General features: G+C 49.5%; 1 protein-coding gene across 1 annotated transcript in view; it reads right to left on the bottom strand.

Annotated features, from left to right (window-relative positions):
- The window catches only part of LOC147697138 (cohesin subunit SA-2-like), a 741,253-nt gene that overhangs the window by 384,409 nt on the left and 330,723 nt on the right, over nt 1-26,121 (bottom strand). The window contains exon 17 of the mRNA XM_086934206.1: nt 14,058-14,150. Coding sequence (XP_086790332.1) covers nt 14,058-14,150 — 93 coding nt within the window. The remainder of the gene's footprint in view (nt 1-14,057; nt 14,151-26,121) is intronic.

Genomic DNA, 26,121 nt, shown 5'->3' with positions numbered 1-26,121 from the left:
TGAACACCAAGTGAAAGGACACCACACAAGTTGTTATGAAAATAAAAGTGTATTTATTTAGAACACAACAACCCTGGACTCTTTATGAGGACAGGGTGCTAAGCACAATACAAAGCTCTTAGAAAAATACGCAAAGTTTCACAATTTACACAAATGCCCGAGGGGCATGAAAAACCATATACTCTAAAAGTGGAATGCGAAATTACTAGCAGGTAAGTACTACGCTAATAGGCTTTGGGATCGCTAGGACTTGACTACTGAACCTTCAGATTACTAGCAGGAGGCCTAGGGGGATCGGGTGCAGAGTGTGCACTCACACGCGGGATGCGGAACAAAGTCTATGGTTGTTAGGAATTACAAAGTTAGTGTTATCGGACGAATCCGACTAGGTAGAGCTGAAACGAAAAAGGATCTGGACCCTTGGATAGTGAGGCTATGCTGGGGCACCGAAATGCCGAAGTTACCTAGCCCAGGGGATGCGGCTGCATAGGTCTGGAAAGACGTCGGGAATCCTCGTTGCAGTCTATGGAGTCTGAAAGAAGAAGTTGCTGGCAGGCGACCAGTGAAGAGATTCGGATGGATCCAAGCTTGGATGGAAGATAGAAGACACCTGTAAGCAGAGGGGACCAAGTTCTGAATCACTAGCCAGTGATTAGATGAGCACCAGGATGGCACCGGATGGAGTCACCTCGACCAGGTGAGTGGGCGACGCTGGGCTCTGCAGTCTCACGGACCAGGAGGCGTTGTCGGCGACCAGGATGGAGGTGCGAGCTGTCCCACGATGGTATCTGCTGTCGATGTCGCTGGACCCAGGATTGGGGCAACAAGTCTTGGCAAATGCAAGCCCACGCGGTGGACTCAAAATGGCGTCTGGAGTGGACCAGGAGGGTCCGGGGTGCTCCTCTTTTGGAGGGGAGCCAGGGCCAGTCTGGAGCAACCAGACCAGCGGTGTTGATGTCGTCGTTCGTCGTCGGGAAGGCCACAAGCCAGCGGGCTAGTAGCCAGACAACGCGGTGAGCAGCAAACAGGCAGAAGGGCCCCACGCAGATCTCGTGGAGGCTGGGAGGCTGAACTTCGGTGCTGGAGCTGCTCAGGGTTGGGGCTTCTCGGACCCCAAAGCACTCACTCGAGGATCCCTCGGCGGTCGTGGTGGGCAAGCGTCGTGCAGTCCTGAAGATGGCCGGTCCCTCGAGGTCTCGTCACACCCACGAATCTCAGCTGGGCTGATGATGCAGGTTGAGGTCAGAGGTGCCATGGAAGTCGGTTCTCGTCTAGCTTGGCAGTCTTGATCCGGAGGAGAGACTTACAGCAGACCGCGATGCTTGGATGGTGCCTGCGGATGCAGGCTGACTACTCCTTAGTCACAAGGGAGAAAGCTTGAGAAGAAATCGAGAGTTCCTTTCGTAGAAAGTAGTTTCAGGATTCAAAGATGATCTAATTTGGAAGGGGGCCCGCTCCTATCTTTATACTAGGAAAAGGGGCTGGCACGCGACTAGGTCCTGCCCATGGGTGGGACCAGGAAGGGGGGTGGTTACACCCCTCTGCCATGCCGGACTTTCCCCAGCTCAGGGGCTGGTGTGCCCCTGGAACTGGTTCTAGCCGGCAGATGCATAGTAAGCACCGGGGTGCCACTTGCAGTCACCTTCCTCTAAAGCCCTGCCTACCCACGATACACAAAACCCTGTCTGGGATGGTGCTTGCACCGCCCCTGACAGGAAACCCTTTGTCCAAGCCTCCCTCGCTGGGAGGACTCTCAGCAGCAGGAGGTCAGACTTGTGTCTGTGGTGGCAGCATCCATTTTGTGATGCTGAGGCTTGAGTTAACTTTAACCGGGGATCACAGTTACATACATGTCGTGTCCCTCTAGAAGGGTGGAATGCTAACCCCGTCGCCAGAATTGGCGAGGGGTTAGTATTCCAATTCGTATGACACCTTACTCGACATGTTTTGATAAAGCGATACCAGAGTTGGCATATAACCGCGAGGATTATAATGCACTTAAGAGTATATGGGATGCGTTATCATGGAACAGCTATTAGGACTTGGTTCCGCAAGCTGCAAACGGGCTCAGCTCATGCCAGAGCACCATCTCACACGATTTCAAGCACTCTGCCTTCAGGATTGTCAAGGCCTGCCATAGGAGTGACTGATAGGAATCTATGTGTCCATTTTTAGGGTTAGATATAGGTATACTATATCTAAAGCAAAGGGTGATTACACCACCTTGCCCCAGCTGTCGTGCAGCCAGTTGTGTCAGATTTAGATGGCCAGCCAGGGGTGGCATAATACATGCTGCAGCCCCTGGTAGGCCCTGGGTACACCTATGCCCTCTGTTACAGGGTCTGATAAGGTGGCCCAGTACCAATTGGTAAATGCACCTAAGGTACACTAGTCAATTTAGTGAGAGAACAGCAAGGCTGTGGGTCTGATTAGCAGGCCCACAGCCAGAGAAGTCGTAAACCAGTGAAGCAAAAAGCAAAAATCTGGGGTGATCATAGGATTGCAGACCCTACTTTCCTACATGACCCCCCCCCCCAAACTTTGGGACAATAAACTAACCTTGACCAGGTGAGTCTTCTTGCTCTAAGTGGAAATACCTGGAGAGCCCATCTGCATTGCCATGATCAGTGCCAGGTCTATGCTCCACTGTAAAATCCATCACCTGTAGGGAAATGGACCACCTAAGCAGTTTGGGGTTTTCACCCTTCATCTGATTTAGCCACAAGAGGGGCTTATGGTCGGTCTGAATCTTGAAATGAGTGCCAAACAAGTATGGCCTCAGTTTCTTCAGGGCCCAAACCACAGCAAAGGCCTCCCTCTCAATAGCTGACCAATTTTTCTCTCTGGGGGTCAGCCTTCTGCTTATAAAAGCAATGGGCTGGTCATGACCATCAAAATTCAGTTGAGATAGAACAGCTCCCACACCCAACTCAGAAGCATCTGTTTGGACAATGAATGGTTTGGAGTAGTCTGGACTCTTTAGGATAGGTGCTGTGCACATGGCCTGCTTTAGGTCATCGAATGCTTTTTGACAGCTTGCTGTCCACTGAACTTTCTTTGGCATCTTTTTACTTGTCAGTTCATTAAGTGGAGTCACAATTGATCCATAATTTCTGACAAATTTCCTGTAATAACCAGTCAAGCCCAAGAAAGCTCGAACCTGAGTCTGGGTGGTTGGAGGAGCCCAGTCCCTGATGGACTGTACCTTGCTCTCCAGTGGCTGAACTTGGCCTCCGCCTACAAGGTGGCCCAAGTATACAACCTGTGTCTGCCCTATCTGGCACTTTGTGGCCTTGATAGTGAGACCTGCTTTCTGCAGTGCCTCTAACACTTTCCTCAGGTGGACCAGGTGATCCTCCCAGGTGGAACTAAAGACAGCTATATCATCAAGATATGCTGCACAGAAGTCATCCAGCCCAGTGAGAACTTGATTCACCAGCCTTTGGAAGGTGGCAGGTGCATTTTTCAGACCAAAGGGCATTACCACAAACTGATAATGCCCACCAGGGGTAGAAAATGCTGTCTTGGGCTTGGCATCCTCAGCTAACCTGATTTGCCAATACCCAGCTGTCAGGTCAAATGTACTTAAGTAGTTGGCAGAAGCCAATCTATCTATAAGCTCATATGCCCTTGGTATTGGGTGGGCATCAGTCTTAGTGACTGCATTGAGGCTTCTGTAGTCTACGCAAAACCTCATCTCTTTCTTACCACCCTGGGTGTGAGGTTTTGACACTAGAACTACTGGACTAGCCCAAGGGCTATCTGAGGGCTCAATGACTCCCAGCTCCAACATTTTCTGCACTTCTGTCTTAATGCAGTCTCTAACATGATCAGGCTGCCTGTAGATTTTACTCTTTACTGGCAGGCTGTCACCAGTGTCAACCTCATGGGTGCACCAATTGGTTTGACTGGGTGTCAGAGAGAACATATGTCTGAAGGATTGAAGAACTTGTTTACAATCCTTCTGTTGATGGTCAGAGAGGCTCCCACAAAAGACAACACCATCTACTGATCCATCATCAGGATTCTGAGTGAGCAGGTCTGGGAGAGGGTCACTCTCTTCCTCCTGTCCCTCATCTGTGGCCATGAGCAAGTTCATGTCCTTCCTGTCAACATATGCTTTGAGCCTGTTCACATGGAGCACCCTGTGGGGGCTCCTGGGAGTTCCAAGGTCCACCAGGTAGGTGACCTCTCCCTTTTGCTCAAGGATTGTGTAGGGCCCAGACCATTTGTCTCTGAGTGCTGCTGGGGCCACTAGCTCCAACACCCACACCTTCTGTCCAGGCTTGTGCACAGTCAGGACAGCCTTTTGGTCATGCCAAGCTTTTTGGAGTTCTTGGCTAGCCTCAAGGTTTTTGGAAGCCTTTTCCATATACTCAGCCATCCTGGAGCGGAGACCAAGTACATAGTCCACTATGTTGGTTGCAGGCTTTTTGAGAGGTCTCTCCCATCCTTCCTTCACCAAACACAGGGATCCTCTTACAGGATGCCCATACAGAAGTTCAAAAGGGCTGAAGCCAACCCCCTTCTGTGGGACCTCTCTGTAAGCAAACAAAAGGCAGGGTATCAGGACATCCCATCTACGCCTGAGCTTTTCAGGTAGTCCATGAATCATCCCTTTTAGAGTCCTGTTGAACCTTTCAACAAGCCCATTGCATTGTGGATGATAGGGTGTAGTGAACTTGTAGTTGACACCACATTTCTTCCACATAGCAGTCAAATATCCTGACATGAATTTTGCACCTCTGTCAGAGACAACCTCCTTAGGGAAGCCCACTCTGGAGAACACTCCAACTAGGGCTCTTGCCACAACAGGTGCTGTAGTGGTCCTAAGGGGAATAGCTTCAGGATACCTGGTGGCATGGTCCACCACCACCAGTATAAACTTGTGCCCTGATGCTGTCCGGGGTTCCATTGGACCAACAATGTCAATCCCCACTCTTTCAAAGGGCACCCACACCACAGGCATTGGTATAAGGGGGGCCTTTGTTGTGCCACCTGACTTACCACTGGCTTGGCAAGTGACACAGGAGCGACAAAACTCCTTGGTATCTTCATTCATGTGAGGCCAGTGAAAGTGTGAGACAATTCTGTCCCAAGTCTTATTCTGGCCTAAGTGACCTGCAAGGGGAATCTCATGGGCCAAGGTGAGAAGGAAACCTCTCAGAGACAAGGGGATGACCAGCCTCCTGGTTGCACCAGGTTTGGGGTCTCTTGACTCAGAGTATAGGAGTCCATCTTCCCAGTATACCTTGTGGGCACCTGTGGCGTTCCCTGCAGCCTCAGCAGCAGCCTGCTGTCTGAGGGGTTCAAGAGAAGGGCAGGCTAACTGTTCCTTCCCCAGGTCTTCTCTGGAGGGTCCCCCTGAACCCAGAAACTCAACCTGATCAGGTTCAAGTTCTTTAGGCTCAGTTTCCCTCAGTTCTTTGAGGTCAGCCTCCTCTGAGACTTGATCCTCAACCTGGGGCAAGGGGGAAGGCAATGCCTTAACCCTACTGCTCTTCTTCTTGGAAGGTGTCTGGTCCATTGTTCCAGGATCCAGCACCTGTTCAGTGGGGCATCTTCTGGCCTGTGACCTAGTCACAGCAAGCACATGTGCTGGCAAGCCTAACATTTCCATGTGAGTCCTCTGCTCCACTTCTGACCATAGGGATGACTCCAAATCATTGCCCAACAAACATTCAACTGGGAGGTCTGAACTAAAAACAACCTTCTTTTGGCCACTTACCCCTCCCCAGGTGAAATCAACAATTGCCATACTATGGTGGGTAGTGACATTGCTGGCATTGGTCACTAGGTACTCCGGACCTAGCATGATCTGTCCAGGGTCCACAAAGTTAGGCGTCACCATGGTGACACTGGCACAAGTGTCCCTGTAGGCCCGAGCCATCTTGCCATTGATAAAAGGTGTCTGTCTGTATTTGCCCAAAGTATTGGGACTGGCATCAGGGGATATATCCACATCCCCTGTACAGACAAGGACAGCCTGAGTGAGTGTGCCAACTAAGTTGTCATACCCCTCAGAACCCAAGGTTAACCCAACTAATCCCTTGGGAGGTGCACTACCACTGCGGACTGTACTAGGGGATGCAGGTGCCTTAGGGGCTGCAGTGGCAGGAGTTTGCCCACCTTTCTTGGTGCACTCACTAAACCAGTGAGTTTTACTTTTACAGTATTGGCACCACCTTTTAGACTGGCCTTCTTGAGTCTTCTTCTTCTGGGAAGCCTGACCCCCACCCTCTTTGGTTTGTTGGGGACCTGTTGAAGACTTCTGGTCATTTTGTTCACCTTTAGTATTATTACCCTTCTGGTCTGCTTTCTTCTGACCACCCTGGTTCTGGCCCTGGTTCTGCTTGGCCCTTGTTCTGACCCATCCGTCTGCCTTCTTTCCCAATTCTTGGGGAGAGGTCAGATCTGAGTCGACAAGGTGCTGATGCAACAACTGGTTCTGACAATTGTTTAAAATCTGTTCCCTCATGATCAGATTGTACAATCCTGTATAATCAGTAACCTTACTACCCAGCAACCAGCCCTCCAAAGCCTTAGTGGCACAATCTACAAAATCAGACCAATCCTGAGACTGAGTTTTCTGGGTATCCCTGAACAGCAACCTGTACTGCTCAGTGGTTAGGCCAAACCCATCTATCAGTGTACTTTTCAGGACTTGGTAATTGTTAGCATCCTCAGCTCTAGTAGTGAGGAGCTTATCTCTACCTTTGCGTTCAAAGGAGAGCCACAAGACAGCTGCCCACTGACTCTGGGGGACGCACTGGACAGTGCAGGCCCTCTCTAAAGCAGTTATCCATTTGTGGATATTATCCCCTTGTTTAAAGGGGGGCACTATCTTACTCAGGTGTCTAGTGTCTAAACTCCTGTCTTTTTCTCTTGGGAGAATGCTGCCACCAGTGAGATCTAGCCCACTTAACTTTTGCTCTCTAGCAAAGGCAAGCCTCTCTTTGGCCAGGGCAAGTTCTTCCCTTTCAATCCTCAGATTGGCTTCCCTCATCTTAGCTTCATGCTCCCTTCTCTTAGGGGATGACATCCCTCTATGAGAAGAGGTCTGAGAGCCATTGGTTCGAATGGATCTGTTAGAGCCTCTGGATAGAGACCTAACTCGTCCATTCCCAATGTTAAGTCCACCTGAGAGTGGCCCTGGGGGTCCCCCAAGTCCATGCTCATGCCTACTTAAGTTGGTCCTAGTGAGTCTACTGACTTCTACCTGACCTTTGTCTGCCTCATCCCCTGACAACTCATGTTCCTCCTCCTCCTCTTCACTACCGGTGCCATTGAGGAGGCGATCAGGGTCCCCAAGGGTTCCCTCTAAGGGGGGCATATTCCAATCTGGATTAGAAGGATCTGTGTTGGCAGTCCTCCTGGCATCATAAGTCTCTAAGAGACCAATCAGAAAAGGAATGGTAGGGTTAGAACCCTGTTTTAGCTTCCTGGATGTACAGATTTGTCTCCTCTCCTGGAAGCTAAGAGCAGCATATCCTGAAGTGACCTGTGGAGGGTCCACTGACACAAGGGGGGCTTCTGAGTTCCCTCCTTTGTCCGACATGCTTCTAGTGTGGTGTAAGTGATGCACCTATCTACACTATTTGTTTGCCTACTGATCCCTTGCTAAGAGTTGTAGTCAGGGTGTGCTAGGCCCTGTTGAACTACAACAGCTGGTTCAGTAGAACTCAGAGTATTCTAAGCTAAGTTATATGTACCTTAATACTTATGTGATCTTTCACAATGATATTCTTAGGATACGTGTGGTAAAACAACAGCAAGCTCAAATCCCAACCGCTGCTCACCAATGTGAGAAGTTGGCCTGATATGCAGTGCTCACTATTCTAGTGATCACTATGTATCAGTCCAAACAACCCTTATTGATGATTGGTTGTAAGTCAACCGATAGACCAGCTATCCTAGTAGCATGGACAAGAGCAGTCTTTAGGCTAGACTCTAGAGGGCGTGTTAAGCCAGCTGTTATACCATCACATATACCCCTTGAACACCAAGTGAAAGGACACCACACAAGTTGTTATGAAAATAAAAGTGTATTTATTTAGAACACAACAACCCTGGACTCTTTATGAGGACAGGGTGCTAAGCACAATACAAAGCTCTTAGAAAAATACGCAAAGTTTCACAATTTACACAAATGCCTGAGGGGCACGAAAAACCATATACTCTAAAAGTGGAATGCGAAATTACTAGCAGGTAAGTACTACGCTAATAGGCTTTGGGATCGCTAGGACTTGACTGCTGAACCTTCAGATTACTAGCAGGAGGCCTAGGGGGATCGGGTGCAGAGTGTGCACTCTCACGCGGGATGCGGAACAAAGTCTATGGTTGCTAGGAATTACAAAGTTAGTGTTATCGGACGAATCCGACTAGGTAGAGCTGAAACGAAAAAGGATCTGGACCCTTGGATAGTGAGGCTATGCTGGGGCACCGAAATGCCGAAGTTACCTAGCCCAGGGGCTGCGGCTGCATAGGTCTGGAAAGACGTCGGGAATCCTCGTTGCAGTCTATGGAGTTTGAAAGAAGAAGTTGCTGGCATGCGACCAGTGAAGAGATTCGGATGGATCCAAGCCTGGATCGAAGATGGAAGACATCTGTAAGCAGAGGGGACCAAGTTCTGAATCACTAGCCAGTGATTAGATGGGCACCAGGATGGCACCGGATGGAGTCACCTCGACCAGGTAAGTGGGCGACGCTGGGCTCTGCAGTCTCACGGACCAGGAGGCGTTGTCGGCGACCAGGATGGAGGTGCGAGCTGTCCCACGATGGTATCTGGGGTCGACGTCGCTGGACCCAGGATTGGGGCAACAAGTCTTGGCAAATGCAAGCCCACGCGGTGGACTCAAAATGGCGTCTGGAGTGGACCAGGAGGGTCCGGGGTGCTCCTCTTTTGGAGGGGAGCTAGGGCCAGTCTGGAACAACCAGACCAGCGGTGTTGATGTCGTCGTTCGTCGTCGGTAAGGCCACAAGCCAGCAGGCTAGTAGCCAGACAACGCAGTGAGCAGCAAACAGGCAGAAGGGCCCCAAGCAGATCTCGTGGAGGCTGGGAGGCTGAACTTCGGTGCTGGAGCTGCTCAAGGTTGGGGCTTCTCGGACCCCAAAGCACTCACTCGAGGATCCCTCGGCGGTCGTGCTGGGCAAGCGTCGTGCAGTCCTGAAGATGGCCGGTCCCTCGAGGTCTCGTCACACCCACGAATCTCAGCTGGGCTGATGATGCAGGTTGAGGTCAGAGGTGCCAGGGAAGCCGGTTCTCGTCGAGCTGGGCTGTCTTGATCTGGAGGAGAGACTTACAGCAGACCGCGATGCTTGGATGGTGCCTGCGGATGCAGGGTGACTACTCCTTAGTCACAATGGAGAAATCTTGAGAAGAAGTCGAGAGTTCCTTTCGTAGAAAGTAGTTTCAGGATTCAAAGATGATCTAATTTGGAAGGGGGCCCGCTCCTATATTTATACTAGGAAAAGGGGCTGGCACGCGACTAGGTCCTGCCGATGGGTGGGACCAGGAAGGGGGGTGGTTACACCCCTCTCCCATGCCGGACTTTCCCCAGCTCAGGGGCTGGTGTGCCCCTGGAACTGGTTCTAGCCGGCAGATGCATAGTGAGCACCGGGGTGCCTCTTGCAGTCACCTTCCTCTAAAGCCCTGCCTACCCAGGATACACAAAACCCTGTCTGGGATGGTGCTAGCACCGCCCCTGACAGGAAACCCTTTGTCCAAGCCTCCCTCGCTGGGAGGACTCCCAGCAGCAGGAGGTCAGACTTGTGTCTGTGGTGGCAGCATCCATTTTGTGATGCTGAGGCTTGAGTTAACTTTAACCGGGGTTCACAGTTACATACATGTCGTGTCCCTCTAGAAGGGTGGAATGCTAACCCCGTCGCCAGAATTGGCGAGGGGTTAGTATTCCAATTCGTATGACACCTTACTCGACATGTTTTGATAAAGCGATACCAGAGTTGGCATATAACCGCGAGGATTATAATGCACTTAAGAGTATATGGTATGCATTATCATGGAACAGCTATTAGGACTTGGTTTCGCAAGCTGCAAACGGGCTCAGCTCATGCCAGAGCACCATCTCACACAATTCCAAGCACTCTGCCTTCAGGATTGTCAAGGCCTGCCATAGGAGTGACTGATAGGAATCTATGTGTCCATTTATAGGGTTAGATATAGGTATACTATATCTAAAGCAAAGGGTGATTACACCACCTTGCCCCAGCTGTTGTGCAGCCAGTTGTGTCAGATTTAGATGGCCAGCCAGGGGTGGCATAATACATGCTGCAGCCCCTGGTAGGCCCTGGGTACACCTATGCCCTGAGTTACAGGGTCTGATAAGGTGGACCAGTACCAATTGGTAAATGCACCTAAGGTACACGTGTCAATTTAGTGAGAGAACAGCAAGGCTGTGGGCCCACAGCCAGAGAAGTCGTAAACCAGTGAAGCAAAAAGCAAAAATCTGGGGTGATCATAGGGTTGCAGACCCTACTATCCTACAATAGTGTTCGGCCGCCCAGCTAATATATGGGGAGTGCCAAGGCCCAAGAAACTCAGCGAGATAGAGCACCCTGTACTACTTGACTATTTGCACGAATTGACAACTAAATTGCGTGTTTTACACCAACAGGTCCACAGCTCCTCTCCGCCGGCATCTGATGATCCAGGCCACCCCATTGAACCCGGCTCCTGGGTCCTAGTGCGGAACTTCAGGCGGACCAAGAACGAGGAGCCTCGTTGGACCGGACCCTTTCGAGTCCTGCTGACTACCCGCTCTGCAGTGCGTGTCCACGGAAAAAAACATTGGGTGCACGGCGCCCATTGTAAACGGGTCCCGCTGCCCCTTCCATATGACGGACGGGTCCAGGAGGGAATTGCTGACTCTGAAACAGAGTCCATACCTCGCTTTGTTCCCTTCAGTGATGCACGATTGAAAGGAACTGGTACAGACAAGGAGAGTGATCATATTCTGCAAGGATTTATGCCACCGTCAATGCAGTTGGACACTACAGAACCTGAAATATTGTTTGAAGACCACACCATACCTGGGAAACAACGGTATAATCTGAGGCCAAGAAAAAAGAAATAATAAAAGTAAACTAATCAGATTTTTCTTTCCCCCAAGGACTATTTTTTGATTGTGCAACTCTCTCGCCCAGGGAACTTGCTCATTTTTGATTTTCGAACCGCCATCCGGTTCTGCTGCTAGGGTCGTGGTTGACCGACTTGGGAAGTGCAGCTGGAGACGTTTAGGTCAACGGTTCTGGTTGGTCTAAGGGAATTACCCTGGACTGAACAGAAGCACCCCTGAGCAGAATCAATCTCCCACCGCGGGCAGCAACTAGAGGATGGAGTTTCCGAGGGTAGAGAGACCTGCTAGATCTACGTACTTTGAAAAGAGACTATGCGCTATAATGGCAAGAAAACAACTCTTAGTCATATGCATTTTAATGTTGTGTAGCATAATAATGTTTTTTATTGGCTATGCTCTGTTCATCTTTCGAGTTACCTTTGTACACAACACTCAGCCCGCACCTCCTCCTACTGTTTCCCCGCATTCTTTTCACCCCCTACCTGAACACGAGTCTGCCAGAAGATTAGAATTTATAAATAATTCATTCGTCCAACTCCTACACCAGGACCAATCTGTAATGAACACTACGAACTGTTGGATATGTGGACTCATGCCACACACCACAGATAAGGGTATCCCGTATTTTGTCCTGCCATTTAGTTATTTTGGTTCTCTGTGGGCTTTCCAGACCATGTTCCTGTTTTCCCTTGAACCATATGTTCCAAGGAAAAATTCAAACAACAAGGCACTAGTGGCAGGAATCAGAAATATGAGTAGAGATATCGACACAGTTAGAACGACTCCCAAAGATGAATTGACGCCTTACAGCAGATGGAATATAACTCAATATGGAATTTCCTTGGCTGAGAATCTGAAAGCAAAGAAATCCTCCCCAGTCTGGATAGTACCCCACCGAGGTCACCTATGTCTGCAGGGAAATGGCAACAACCCTAGAGCCCAGTTAGGGAAAAGTGTCTGTACTGAGACTTATGTTTTCTCCTCTCAGACATCCCCTTCATTCTTAGCGGCTAAGGGTACCTACTTTGTCTGCCATGACAAAGCATATACATGGTTGCCCCCTGACTTCTCGGGCACATGTTTCATCTCGTTTCTGTTGCCACCCACCTACACGGCCGAGGCAGATTACCATCGGACAAGGACAGTTAGGGGTGTCGTGAGTCAAGACGACACTGCGGGTCAAGAGTTTGGAGACTTCGCAAAGGGTTTTCTGCCGTTTTGGGGGCCTATGGTGAACAGCAGAAACATCCGCCAATTGACGAGGGTAGTTGAATCCGCCGTGATTGAAACGGCTTTTGCCCTTAGCAACTTGACTGCAGAGCTCCAGTCGGACCGACTTATGACTCTTCAAAATAGGGTTGCCCTAGATGTCATACTTGCAGACCGTGGAGGGGTATGTAGAGTGATCCAATCCAGTTGCTGCATTTTCATCCCTGATAATGCTCCGACAGTGTACCAGGCCATCTCCAAACTGCACAAAATCTCTGATTCCATTCATGTGGAAAAAGGGGACTGGTCCTTGCTAGGGTGGTTCTGGGAACTGATCTCTGCCTGGGGATGGAAAACACTGATATTCGTTGGGATGATCTTAGCCATTCTGTTCCTGTTCTGCCTGTTTGTGCAGTGCGCTCCTGCAATATGTGGCCTCTGTGCTACATCATGTGTTAGGAAGCCTGTGTCAAGGGACGAATTGAGTAACAGGATGATGCTACAGCAGCATCTCCATGACTTCATGAATACAGATTTGGACTCAGACTGACATGAGTTATTGCCTAATATGAGGGCAAAAGGAGGGTCTGTGGTTCTGAAATTCTGGACCCTGCTATAATATGGTTCAGAGGCCCAACACTCGTGTCACAAAATATCATCGTACCATGACGAATTTGGTGTCTACAGACCGGTAATGATTAGGACATTATCCCTATGCATTTGCGTCGTGATTGAGTGATGCTATCACCTTTAAATCATGGTTTCCGTCCCGAACTCTCAGACTCCATTTTGTGAACGGCATCCATCTTGTGGCTTGCCCTCATATAGTCAATTGATTAAGGCCGAGTTTGATCTGAAAGGACACGTCCACCTTAGCTGACTTCCCCATGACCTGGCCGAGCTGACTCCACTGCCTCCAGCTGAACCTGTTCAGGCAGTCCCTCGCCCAGTGGCCGAGTAAATAGCATCAAGGCACGACATGCCATAAACCATTCACTACATACAAACCGTGTTATCCACACACATACACCTGTCCATGTCTCTTGTTTATGGCCAGTTTTACGATGAGGAGGTGCCCGAGTTTATTGGGGTTTCATCGATATCTGATGGTAGTTCTGGGCCGAGCTGGGTAATCTATCACTAACTGTACACACGAAATTATAGGCTGACCGTCATGACTGTGCTTTTCCTTTTGTTGAACAAATATGTATATGGTTGCATCATAAAACAAAGAATTCTTGCCTGAAGTGTAATATTTTGTATAAAAGGAGATGGCTGGTTCTGTAAAAACGAACAGTCTCCTGAGAACTTACATCCCGTGCTGTTGTACTTCTAGGACACTTGTTACTTGGTTGCAGCCAATAAAACTCGATCTCTGACTTCACCTAGAAGACTCTGTGTTTCTGTGGTCCGGAACAGGGAGAACTCAGAGGTCTTCGGGTGTTATCCCCTGGCACCACCGGGTTCCTAAAAACCCGGCACCTCAAAGTGCACTGTGCAATAAGGTTCTACTGCTCTGGAGTTTGGCAACTTTTGTAGTGGCAGTAACGTAAGGGAGTACGGCGAACGTAGGCAGACTCCTACACCTCGTTGTCAACTTCTTCTCCACACTTTGGAAGAACAGTGGAGATTACTTATGTGAGGCAGGTAGTAAGCAGCAGCAACATTTTAAAAAGCACTGTTAAATTTACAGTTCAGTAATACACAAGATAAAGTACTACACCCTCGTTTGCAGCAGTGGTCAATCCATACCTTTGCTAGGAGCTGTGGAAGTGCCACAATGAAATGCTCCGTAATCTTCGTCACATCTTCTGAATGCACTTTCTTTTCCTTTGCAGAAAGTACCTACAAACAAATTGCACTTTTCTTATTACAAGAGGACACTGGGCATTGGTAACAATGAGTGGGGATGCAGGGCAAGGCGTTGGTTGACAGGTGGCACATCAAAACTTTCATTATTACTGTATTCAACTAAACATGTATAACAGCTTAGTACAAAACATTAAACAATGAAAAAAGACTATTCAAAGATTGTGTATTTGTTCCTAAAATATTACCCAACAACATTTATACTAAGTGTTGGCTCAATTCTAAAATGCTTTTCCCTGCTGAATTGAAATGGACAATCAGTAGCCTTTTCCCATTATGCATTAGACAAACAGAGCTTAGCTATTGGAATTCTGCATCTAATCCAAAATTAAAGGATCAGTGCATTTCCAATACCTAGTTTTTTGATGATTTGTCAGTTTTATGAGGTCCCTAGGTCCTGATCTCAACCCCCAATGACACATAAGGTATATTACGTCAGGGACTCCTTAGAGAGGGACACAGAATTCATGGCAAGATAGAAAACACAGCTGGGACTGAGCCACATAGGCTAGTGAAGTAAAAAAACAATAGCAAAGCCAACATGTCTGAATTTCATATGCATATCTATGCAAATACAGGCATACTTAAATTCTAAGTGCATGTGTCTGCACCTTAAGGCTAGACGTATTGTCTTTACCATTGCTAGATGTCTTGAGAGGGAGCGACACAAGCCTGCACTACCACAGGTGATTACTAGATGTCCTGAGATTAAAAAACAGAGCAGCTACAGTTTGTTATGATGGCACTGCAAAGTAAATGTGATATAATTTCAAATATAATAAAAGAGACAGTACGTGTATTAATGAAACAGAATTTATTATTTCTCAAACGTTATGGTATATCTAACCAACAAAACAGAAGAAAGAATAGTGTCACATGCACCTTGCAACATTGTAGAAGAACCACAAAAGCACACTGAATCAGTGCCACAGAAGGACAAAATGGCACACTGAACCAATCACACAAAAGAAGGACCACAGGGGCACATACAATGAATTATTTTGAATAAGGACCTCAATGGCACACACTATCAGAGACACAGATTAAGGATCAGCGCATACATACAACTAGTGGCATAGAAAGACCACAATGACACATACAATCGTTGTGAGAGGCATGTTCACAAACAAAAGAAACTGGCTGATCCCAACTCAGGAACGAAGCAGGAGCCAGAATAAATTTATAGCACAGATCATCCTACCAAGAAGGCTAGGCCCTCAGCCCCCTGGTTTAATGACACTCTAAGGAACTAGCAAAAGGGTATGCAAACGCTTGGAGAGAAAGTGGCAGAAAAACTATAACCCTGATTATAGATTGGAGTATAAAACGGCATAGCAATCTTACTATGCCAAAGTCATTGAGGCCAAGAAGAGCTATCTGCAAGTTAAAATTAAGATTTCCAATAATAAGTGAAAGGAGATTTTTAAAATCGTGAAAGCTTTTGCCTCCCCATGGGCCATCATCAGGGATTTTCTGCGTTCAACAGAATGGACCACCCAGTTGGCAACTTTCTTCCATCAGAAAATCGTTACTATCCAGAACTCTTTCTCTAGGGGGCCTCTGGATGACCACGTCCACTTGTTAGTCCCTGCTAGGGAGCTTCCCACTGAAGAATTCCCCGCTCTATTTCAGACACCTTCGGTGCAACCTGAGGTATCCCTGGATATCATTAAAGGTCCTAAGTCAGGTTCTCCTGCTGACCCTTGTCCAGCGAAATTGTTGGGCTCTATAGCCACAGCCATTAACCCAGTGGTAAATAAGGTTCTAAATTCCTCTCTCTCAACTGGCTGTATGCCTTCCATCTGGAAGAATGCGAAAATTCTCCTGCTGCTTAAGAAGCCGTCAGCTGATCTGAATGTGCTTGCTAATTACAGGCCCATATCTCTTCTACCCTCATTCTCTAAGGTGCTGGAAGATATGTTAACAGAGTTATTTCTGACGATGTGGAAAAAAAGAATCTTTTGCACACTAGTCAGTCTGGTTTTAGGGCTAACTATAGCATAGAAACAGCTCTGCTGGAGGTGACCGAACATATCAAAGAGAAGCTTGATCAGGAAGGTAGAGCCATTCTAATCTTATTGGACCTGTTGGAAGCCTTCAACACCGTCCCTCATGATAGGCTACTGGATAGAATGTGGGAACTGGAATATGTGGAACGGCGCTAATATGGTTGACTTCCTTTCTTAAGGATAGAAGTCAGGATGTTTGGACTCCTTCTTTTGCATCTCCCATACCTAGTTTGAAAGTGGGGGTTCCACAGGGATCTATATTGAGCTCCACTCTTTCCAATCTATATATGTCTTCCCTTGCATCACTAGCGGAAGCATGTAGGGCAAAAATAATTTAATATGACACCCAGCTAATTTTTACCTGTTATAAGGGAGATGGCTTTGAGGGTGATAAGATCATATTATGCCTCCCTAGGCTCTTCAATTGGCTCAGGTTGAACCTATTGAAAGGCAATTCAGAGAAGTCAGAAATTATCTTTTTTGGCGCTCGCCCTCTGAAGAGTGGAGACATTGGTGGCCTGAGGATATATCGCCCCCTCTCTCGGCACAAACCACAGTAAAAAATCTGGGTATATATAGTGATAGTGCCCGATCGATGAGATCACAAGTTCAGTCAGTAGTTAGCTCTTGCTTTGGCCTTTTACAAATTATTGAACAAATACCTTCCATTACTCACATTGGATACCAGGAAAACCGTGGTCCAGAGGAGGAGCCACGCGCTGGCCCACGATGGACGCGTGAGTGCTTAGCTCCGTCGACTCCTTTTCCGAGCTCTAATATCCTGTCCAAAATCCTGCACTTGTGCCCCGCAGCTTGATAGAAGATAAGAAGCTTATTTTCACAAACAAGAGGGACCCAAATAAGTACCTAAGGACCTTGGGCAATCACTTATTACGAAAAACAGTGGTCCGTAGGATTAAGTTATCACAAAGACAGATGCACATATAGACTCCAATCAGTACTATATTGATTCTTGTTTTCAGTACCCAGCCGGGCCTGAAATTTTATTTCAAATATAAACAAGTTTAAAAGACCATCAGAGAGGTCTAATGCAAACGTTGATAGGGTACAAGCCTGTACCTATCCAAAAGTACACTCCAAAAGGATTGAAAAATAGGGAAGAAAGCAAGGAAAAGAGGGTAAAGAATATCAGGCAAAAAGAACATGGGAGCCAATTGTCCCTTGCATCAATAGCATATTCGCATAGCAAGTTCAGACAACAAATTCATGTAACAGTTTCAACACGATGGTAAAGTTACAGAATTTGGAACAGTGTCACTTTTCCAAATTCTGTAACTTTACCATCGTGTTGAAACTGTTACATGAATTTGTTGTCTGAACTTGCTATGCGAATATGCTATTGATGCAAGGGACAATTGGCTCCCATGTTCTTTTTGCCTGATATTCTTTACCCTCTTTTCCTTGCTTTCTTCCCTATTTTTCAATCCTTTTGGAGTGTACTTTTGGATAGGTACAGGCTTGTACCCTATCAACGTTTGCATTAGACCTCTCTGATGGTCTTTTAAACTTGTTTATATTTGAAATAAAATTTCAGGCCCAGCTGGGTACTGAAAACAAGAATCAATATAGTACTGATTGGAGTCTATATGTGCATCTGTCTTTGTGATAACTTAATCCTACGGACCACTGTTTTTCGTAATAGAAGATAAGAAGCAACACATGTCGCGGTGTTCCCAGGTCCTCGGCGGCGTCCGGGGACTGAGCTACACCGTCAGAGAAACAGCGGCCTTCTACTCGACCAGACCTGGGACTGGAGTTTATACTGAGCCCACGGCCGAAGCAATTAACACCGGGAGCCAGAAACCAGAAGTTGCCGGTCCAGCCCCGAAACTGATCGGCGGATGGCCAGAGGCAGTGCAGGGCTCTAGCGGTCAGCGGGGGCTTGCGATCCTCAGGCAGGGCGCCCTATCGGCGAGACTGAGGACGCGGCTGGCCCGGGTCCAGCTGGGAGCCGAAGCGAGTGGTGCGCCCCGGCCAGGGCGCAGCGTGAGAGCCGAGTCGGAGTGCTTGCGACCGGGCGCTGAGGCCATTGTGAGCCCCTACGGAGTGAGGGGGAGACGTTCCTGCTGCGGCCTCGATGCGATGCGGGTCGGCTGACGCCCCATGAGAGTGAGGAAAAAGCAGTTCTATACCGCCCTCAGAGAGAGAGCCAATACTGGGAGCAAGCCGGACCACGCAGAGGAGGTGAGCGGGGTCTGGTGCGACTGAGGGCAACATCGGACGGCAAATTGCGGCTGTCACTGCCCCTGGACACCTGAGTGATGCAACTGTCAGATCCACAAGTTGAAGCCTGGTGGCAAGACTGATTGGTGGTACCTGTCCGTGGGGGGGGGTTACTTTGGCGCCCCCCTTGTGGCTTGATGTCCTCCGGAGGTGGTATTTGTGAAATAATAGTGGCGCCGGTACGCGCCCTTACTGGGGACCATGGACATAATGCATGCGGGCCTCCCCCACATATGGCTCTTCAGTGATCGTTGGTAAGAGACTGTGAGTGCCCCTGAGGAGAGTGGGCATACACGTTTGGCCGGTCAGTCCCTAAACGACGATACTGGTGGAAAGCAGGCCTTGGTGGACCGAGAGCAACAGAGTCTCGGAATAGGAGTATGGAGAGCTGGCCACTGCCCCGTGAGTACATCCTGTGGTACCTGGAGTGCAGAGAGCTGTCGGCTTCCACCAGGGCGGTATCTGGGCCTCCCTCCCCCCCCACCCCCCCCCGGGTTTGGGCCTGTGAACCTGCGCTGTCTGATACCCAGGTGGGCGTTGCGACTAGTGGTGGAGAGTGGCGGACGTCAAAATGGCAACCAAACCGGAGACCGAGAAGCCCTCGTTGAGGTCCTCGAAGGGGTTGATGCAAACACAAGCCAACAAGCTAGATCGCTACACGATACCCTGAAATTCCCAGATGGAGTCGAAGCGTTCTCAAGCGGTGGAAAGTGGAAAGTGACTCTTTGGGTTCTTCCGCGGAGCCTACGCTCTCTGACGTCATGGCGGCCATCAGAGGGGTCCATTCCTCTCCTTGGGTCAGAAGATGGAGGCATTGGACAATAAACTCGATACCGTTACCATTGATGTTAACTTGCTACGTGCTGACTTCACAAAGACAAGCGAAAAGGTCAAATCGCTTGATATTAAAACCGCTAGTCTAATAGACGATATGGAGTTGCTGCAGCGGGAGGTACGTGATCTTAAGACTTCTAGGGATCTAACAAACAGGAAACCTGATGACTATGAAGGGAGAGCGAGGCGTAATAATGTCCGCATCCTTGGGGTACCCGAGAAATCAGAGTGGTCGGCCCCAGACTTGTTAATAGAAGATATTGTACTCAACCATCAGAAGCCTAAGGGGCTGAGCAACTTCTTTACAATTGAACGCGCCCATAGGGTGCCGGGGGGAAACCCAAGCCTGGAGCCCCCCTCGTCCGATGATTGCGATGATGCTAAACTTTCTAGACAGAGAAGCAATCCTGCAGGCAGCACGTAATGGTGCCCCCTTGCGATATGAGAACGCCACACTCTCTTCTTTCCCTGACTTTACTCATATGGTACAGAAACAACAACAGAGTTTTCTCCCGGTGAAGAAGAGACTCCGGGACAAGGGGCCAAAGTATGCAATGATGTTCCCAGCTCGACTGCGCGTAGAACTCGAGGGGAAGGCATGGTTTTTGATAACCCGGAGGTCGCTTCGGACTGGTAGGACTGCAGACATGTGGATGGTCCAGAAAAGAGAGACGATGGAGATATTGGTGGTCAGCAGGAACAGGAATGAAGCCAGCTATCAAAACTTTCGTATTGGATTGGTACATCAGGTACCGGGGTGGATCCGTGACTAGGGTCACACTAGCATCCTTGACTATGAGACAGCTGTGGGAGACCCGGGGATCCGGGAATATGTCTTTTGGGCTGGGGGAGGGGGGCAGGGCACTGGCCTCCTTCTTATTACTACCTTTAGTTAGTTTGTAGCTGGGATGTTGGGTGACAGGCACACTGCTAGTTGGGGATGGGTGTCAACCATATGCAGGGGTGCAGGGAGGGTGGGTGGGGTTTGGATTCCTTGGGGTTTTTTGGTTTTGAGACTCTCCTGTTTGAAGAATTGCTTGCAGTATGTTTTATTATTTCCTTTTTGACATCAGGGGTAAGTGCAGCGATTGTATTGACAATGAACATTTCATGTCAGCATAAAAGTGGCAATGTCACAGTCGGACAATATTCAAGTTGGTTAAATGTCGAACGTTAGCAGGGGGTCGGGGATAAAGGTGCTGAGTTGGAATGTGAATGGCCTCGGAGACCGGATCAAGAGAGAAATGGTTAATCAGTAGATGAGAAGGCATTCTCCTGATGTAGTGCTATTGCAGGAGACACATCTCATCGGTGATCGCTGCATGGCTCTCCCCAAGGGAGGATATAGGTTGGTGGCACATGTTGGGTTTATCTCAGGGTCTAGGGGGGTAGGAATATTGGTGAAGAACTCTTCCCCATAGCAATCCAGGCCACGTGGTCCGACCGGAGGGGCTGTTACATGGAATCTCGGGTCAGTGGGGGGAAGACGGTTACCTTCTTCTCGATCTATGTCCCGCCTGGCCTTCAATCTGACACTTTCCTCGACCTGGGGACTGTCTTTCTTATCCTGCCCTTGGGCCTTCTGGTGCTGGGGGCGACTTTAATGCAGTGCTAGACGGGGAGATGGACAGGCACCCGGCAAGAATACTCAGACCAGCACATAGATGGCTCTCAGATTCTTAGCAACGATGGGGCTTGGCTTGTGGAAAGCTGGCGGATACGTAATCCGACACAGGCACACTTCGCACACGTGTCCGCAGCGCACCACAGCATGTCAAGACTACATTACATATTGGTACCGGCGGCCCTAGCAACTACGGTCAGAGAGGCACGATGTCTTAAAAGGGGGGGATCTCTGACCACTCTCCCATGTGGTTGAGTGTGGAACTCGGACAGCCGGCAGTTGGTAGAGTGGCTCCTATTGGTGCGAGGCACTTGAGGGACCCTGCGACTAAGAGAGAGATTGTCAAGATTTCAGATCGCTATTTTCAAGAAAATGTAGGTATTGTTGAATCGGCACAGTCATTGTGGGAAGCATATAAAATGGTAGTCCATGGGGAAGTCCTGTCTTTGATAGCGGGGAAGAAAAAGAAACACCAGGCAGAAGTCGAGAGGGCGGAAGCAGACGTAACTCGGTTGGAAGAATTGGTGGCCAAGACAGCCACTCCGGCGGACGTGCATCTTTTAAAATTAAGATAGGACGAGCACAGAGGCCTTGCCAAAAACAGGGCGGTAGCTCAGAATAAGGTCACCCAAAGTTAAATATATGAGCATGGAGACAAGGCTGGTAAATTGATTGCTTGGCTCGAATGAGGGGAATGGGCGTCGCTGCTTGTGCCGGAGTTACAGGGTGCGGATTCTATCACTGTCAAGACCCTCAGGCAGTGGCAGACGAGTTCTCCAAATATTACAAAGGTGTATACACCTCGGTCGGTGGATATACGGAGGCTGAGAACAGTGATATGATAAAGGACATCCGTATGCCTGCACTGTCAGAAGATGATAAGGGTACTTAGATTCCCCTTTCACGGATGATGAACTGGCACAGGCGATTAGAGAGGTAACATCCGGGAAGGCGACTGGACCGAACGGCATCCCAATAGAACTGTATAAATTGAATGGCCATAAACTCTCTCCATATATCCGCTCCATGTTCACGGAAAGTAAAGAGAAGGGTTGACCCCCATATGACCAGCGGGTGGCAAATACAGTATTTATACACAAGGCGGGCAAACCTAAGACTCTTTGCTCATTATACAGACCAATCTTGCTGCTTAATGCTGAGCCTAAAATCCTGGCGAAACCAGTGCTTAATTTGTGCCGGTGCTTTCCGGTGCTTAGCAGCGGCACTTATTTGTTAGGGCCGGGTCTATACACGATATGAGCTGCTGCCTGCTTAGAGTTCACTCCAGTCTCCCTGGTGGCAGCGAAGAGCTGATATCGCTCGTTGCTTACTGTGCTTGAAATATTTCAAATTGGGTGCCGTGGACACCCGCCCTAGAAACCCACACTGACAGAAACCGCCTGGGTCCCTGCCGCAGCTTACACTAATAAACACAGTTCTGCTACAAATGACCGATTGGAAAATATGATTGTACTTAGGCAGGCCCCGTCCCTCCATGGCAAATCCTGAAGTATGGGTCCTGACATGGACCAATGATCACCATGTACGCGAGCGGCGCCCGCCCCAGCAGCATACTGCACAGCCTCAGCTCGAATTGGGCGCTGAAAGCAGAAGATGCAGGCTGGGTGTTGCGCAGCAGGCCTCGGGTAATTTAAAACTCCACGGCGGTAAAGTTACATCAATGATGAACCCCCCTTCCCACGGAGCCCACTGCCCAGCTCCACTCTGAGCAGCGCCTGCTTGTGAGCCTGGGTGAGATGGGAGGGTGGGGGCACGTTTGCCATTCCCAATGGAGTTGAGTGAGAGAAGTTGCGACCAAATTCTGGGGAGGCAGGCAGTCGGCTTGTAAGCCGGAATTCCGTGCTCCCCTCGCAAGTAAGTGTGAAATCATCTGTGTCAAATTTTCTTTTTAACACTTGCCTGGGAAAATATGAAGAGTGAATGGAGCGTTTCCTCTGCACGTTCTTTCACAGTTTATGGATGCAAGAAACTAATTGCTGAAGTAAGTTTCCGGAGCACATTTTAACTGCCTGCACTTAGAGAGAGCTGTTATTATTTGTTTAAATTATGTAGCTTAATGGGGTCAGTCCGCTGCTCCGTGTATGCAGCTGCTGGTTTCCCAATTGCAATGGCTAATATTTCACGCTGGTTTCCATCTTCGGCTAAAGCTTTCCGTGCTAAATGTTAAAATAAAATAACATTACTAAGTATAATGCAAACCATTGGGCCTTTTTTTAGGTTTTGCCTGGCGAAAGCTGCGCTTTCTGCGCAGCTTTTTCGCGCAGGCGAAAACCTGATGAGAACTGTAGTGTGGCTTTGTTCGGCCCTCGTCATTGATTGGCTGGCTCCGTAAACGGAGCCTTGCCATTGGACGAGGGGCCTGTCCGTCAATGCCGGACCAGACACGGGGGCGTTCCTGACATTCTTTGGCTTTTGCCGACGTCACGCAACGCCGGGAACGCCCCCGAGTCTGGTCCGGCATTGCCGGCACTTCTGCGTCTCTCCTGCCCCGTGACTGGCCGGCCGGCCAATCCTAGCGCGGCCGGCCGGAAGTGCCCGCCCCCCGCAACAAGAAGGAAGACGGCAAGCAGTATGGCGGCGCCCGCAGGGCTCCCGTGGCCTGGAGGGAACCCCGGGAGATGCGGAGGACGTTGCCGGTCTCCCATGCCGAAGAGGGAGACCGGAGAAGTGCCGCCGTCGCAAGGTGCAGGTGAGTCGATTTGTGCTCCCGTCCCCGTTCCCGCCCCTTCTCCCGCCCAGCCACGCAGAGCACCGGCCGCCCGCTCTCTGTCCCCACCGCAGGCCCGGAAGGCGCCTGCCGCCCGCTCGCAGTCTCCCCCGGCGCGGAAGGCTCCCGCCGCCCGCTCCCAGTCTCCCCCTCAGGCCCGGAAGCCCCCTGCCGCCCGCTCCCCGTCACCCCCGCCGCCGAAGAAGGCCCCTGCCACCCCTCAGCCTGCCAAGAGCGCTTCACTGCTGGACCTGGGCTCCCGTCCCCGTTCCCGCCCCTTCTCCCGCCCAGCCACGCAGAGCACCGGCCGCCCGCTCTCTGTCCCCACCGCAGGCCCGGAAGGCGCCTGCCGCCCGCTCGCAGTCTCCCCCGGCGCGGAAGGCTCCCGCCGCCCGCTCCCAGTCTCCCCCTCAGGCCCGGAAGCCCCCTGCCGCCCGCTCCCCGTCACCCCCGCCGCCGAAGAAGGCCCCTGCCACCCCTCAGCCTGCCAAGAGCGCTTCACTGCTGGACCTGGGCACGCAACCTTGATCTACGAGTGTCAGCCATTTCAGTTTATTCTTAGTCAATAAACATTTCTGCTTTTCACTATTTAGAAACATAGATAATATCTATTCTAAATACATTCTCAATTTCTGATGAATTAAATCAACTGGATTTTAGTGAATGTACGATGTATAGATCTAGGACACATTTTTATGTATGGCGCTCTAGTGCCCTCTGTGGCATGGAGCCTTATTTCTGGAAGATATTATATGAACTACATCTTGAACAGAGTAGGCAAAGTACAAACAGGCTTTACAAACCCGGCTAAGGATACAGGGAATGACTGGATGCAGTCTGATGTTATTCTTTGCAATTACCTGGTTACGACAAGGACGTGGCTAACGAGACAAGGAATCTGTCAGCCTAGGAAATTAAAATAGTATATATACTGTTTGCAGCTCCTAGGTCATTCTGCCAGCGGGAACAGCAGTGGTGAGATGTGTCACCTTGGAGACGATGCACAGAAAAGAAAGCCGTTTGACAAAGGCAATTGAATTGGCTTGTGTATACTGCACATGCCCAGGCATACAATATGGACGTATGAGAACGCACAACTTAAAAGACCCATGCTCACAAGTACCAGCATGCAGTAATACACACAGACCACCAAATATAGGCATTTGTGCACAGATGACAACAGTCATGCATAACCCAACACTAGAGGGGACAAATGGTGATGTGCACCAGCGGAGCAAAGGCTAAAACCAAGCAGGGGCACATGGTGATCTGTTTGCCTGAGAGCACTAGTAATGAACCTCAGGAGAGTATTGGGTGATGAGCGCCAGAGGAGGGCAGAATGATGCGCAGTTCAGGGGAACAGGTCTCTGTGCATTTAGAGGCATCATTGTGAGGATTCAGGCTGATATGAAGCAAGAAGCACATGGAGATGCACAAAGGGGGCACCCGGCAATGAACAGAATGCGAGCGCCCTGCATTGCTAGATAAGTCTCACGTTGTCCCATGTGAAGTGTGAGCAACTCATCCCGACTAAGGGGGGGGGGGGGGGGGTTTGGAAGGAAGCATGTCCCATGTGAAGTGTGAGCAACTCATCCCGACTAAGGGGGGGGGGGGGTTTGGAAGGAAGCATGCACTCGTGCCCTTTTTTGCTGTTAGTGAATTAAGAGTAAAAATCAAACATTTATACCAGGAGAAACATTACTATTTTATTTCACAAATGGTTGAAGCTGCTTGCATATCCCGAGTCAGGCGGGTGTCTACCAATTTCTAACCCCCCCAAAAAATACGTTATTTTGACTGTGTGTGTGTGGGGGGGGGCTCTGTGTGGGTTTGTGTGGGGGGCTTTGTGTGGCTGTGTGTGGGGGGGCTCTGTGTGGGTGTGTGTGTGGGGGGGGGGTTTGTGTGTGTTGGGGGGGCTCTCTGTGGGTGTTGGTGTGTGTCATTTGCGAGAGATAAAGCTAGTGGCATTGTAAATGACAATGCCATTTATTTATGTTAAAAAAAAACATAAATAAAAATAATGTCAAGAGCAATGCCAATCGCTCTAACTTTAACAAAGGCAAAACCATTGCATTGTAAATGCTTGTTAGTGTAAGGGCTGTTGGAGTCAATTTTGTTGTGCCAACTCTCCTGCTGCCTTCCATGCCGGTAGCGCCGCTCCACGACCACGATTCTCTCAGAAGGCACAGGCCAGCTGACAAGGCTTGCAGTCACGGTCTCAGATGAAGAGCTTGGGTCAGAGTGGTGTATCTGCTACCATTGCAAATGACGCTGCACAGTGAGCCCGACTCCCGTACTGCATTCAGTACTGAATAGAACAGGTAAGAATCGAGCTCAGGTGACTGCAACAAGTGGGTCCACTACTGTGGCAGCTTAGTGACATTACAGCTGAGGTACGTGTTTTTCATGTTCGGGGCTCACATCCGTCTGTTGTGGCCTGGGGCCCATGTGGCACAGAGAGGTGGCCCTGGAATCTACACTAATTCTCTGCATTTTGACTTGATTGAT

Source organism: Lissotriton vulgaris, chromosome 8 (genome assembly GCF_964263255.1).
Source record: "Lissotriton vulgaris chromosome 8, aLisVul1.2, whole genome shotgun sequence".
In the NCBI taxonomy this organism is placed as follows: Eukaryota; Metazoa; Chordata; class Amphibia; order Caudata; family Salamandridae; genus Lissotriton; species Lissotriton vulgaris.
Note: the sequence above shows the minus strand (reverse complement) of the source record. Positions and strands in the feature narration are given on the sequence as shown.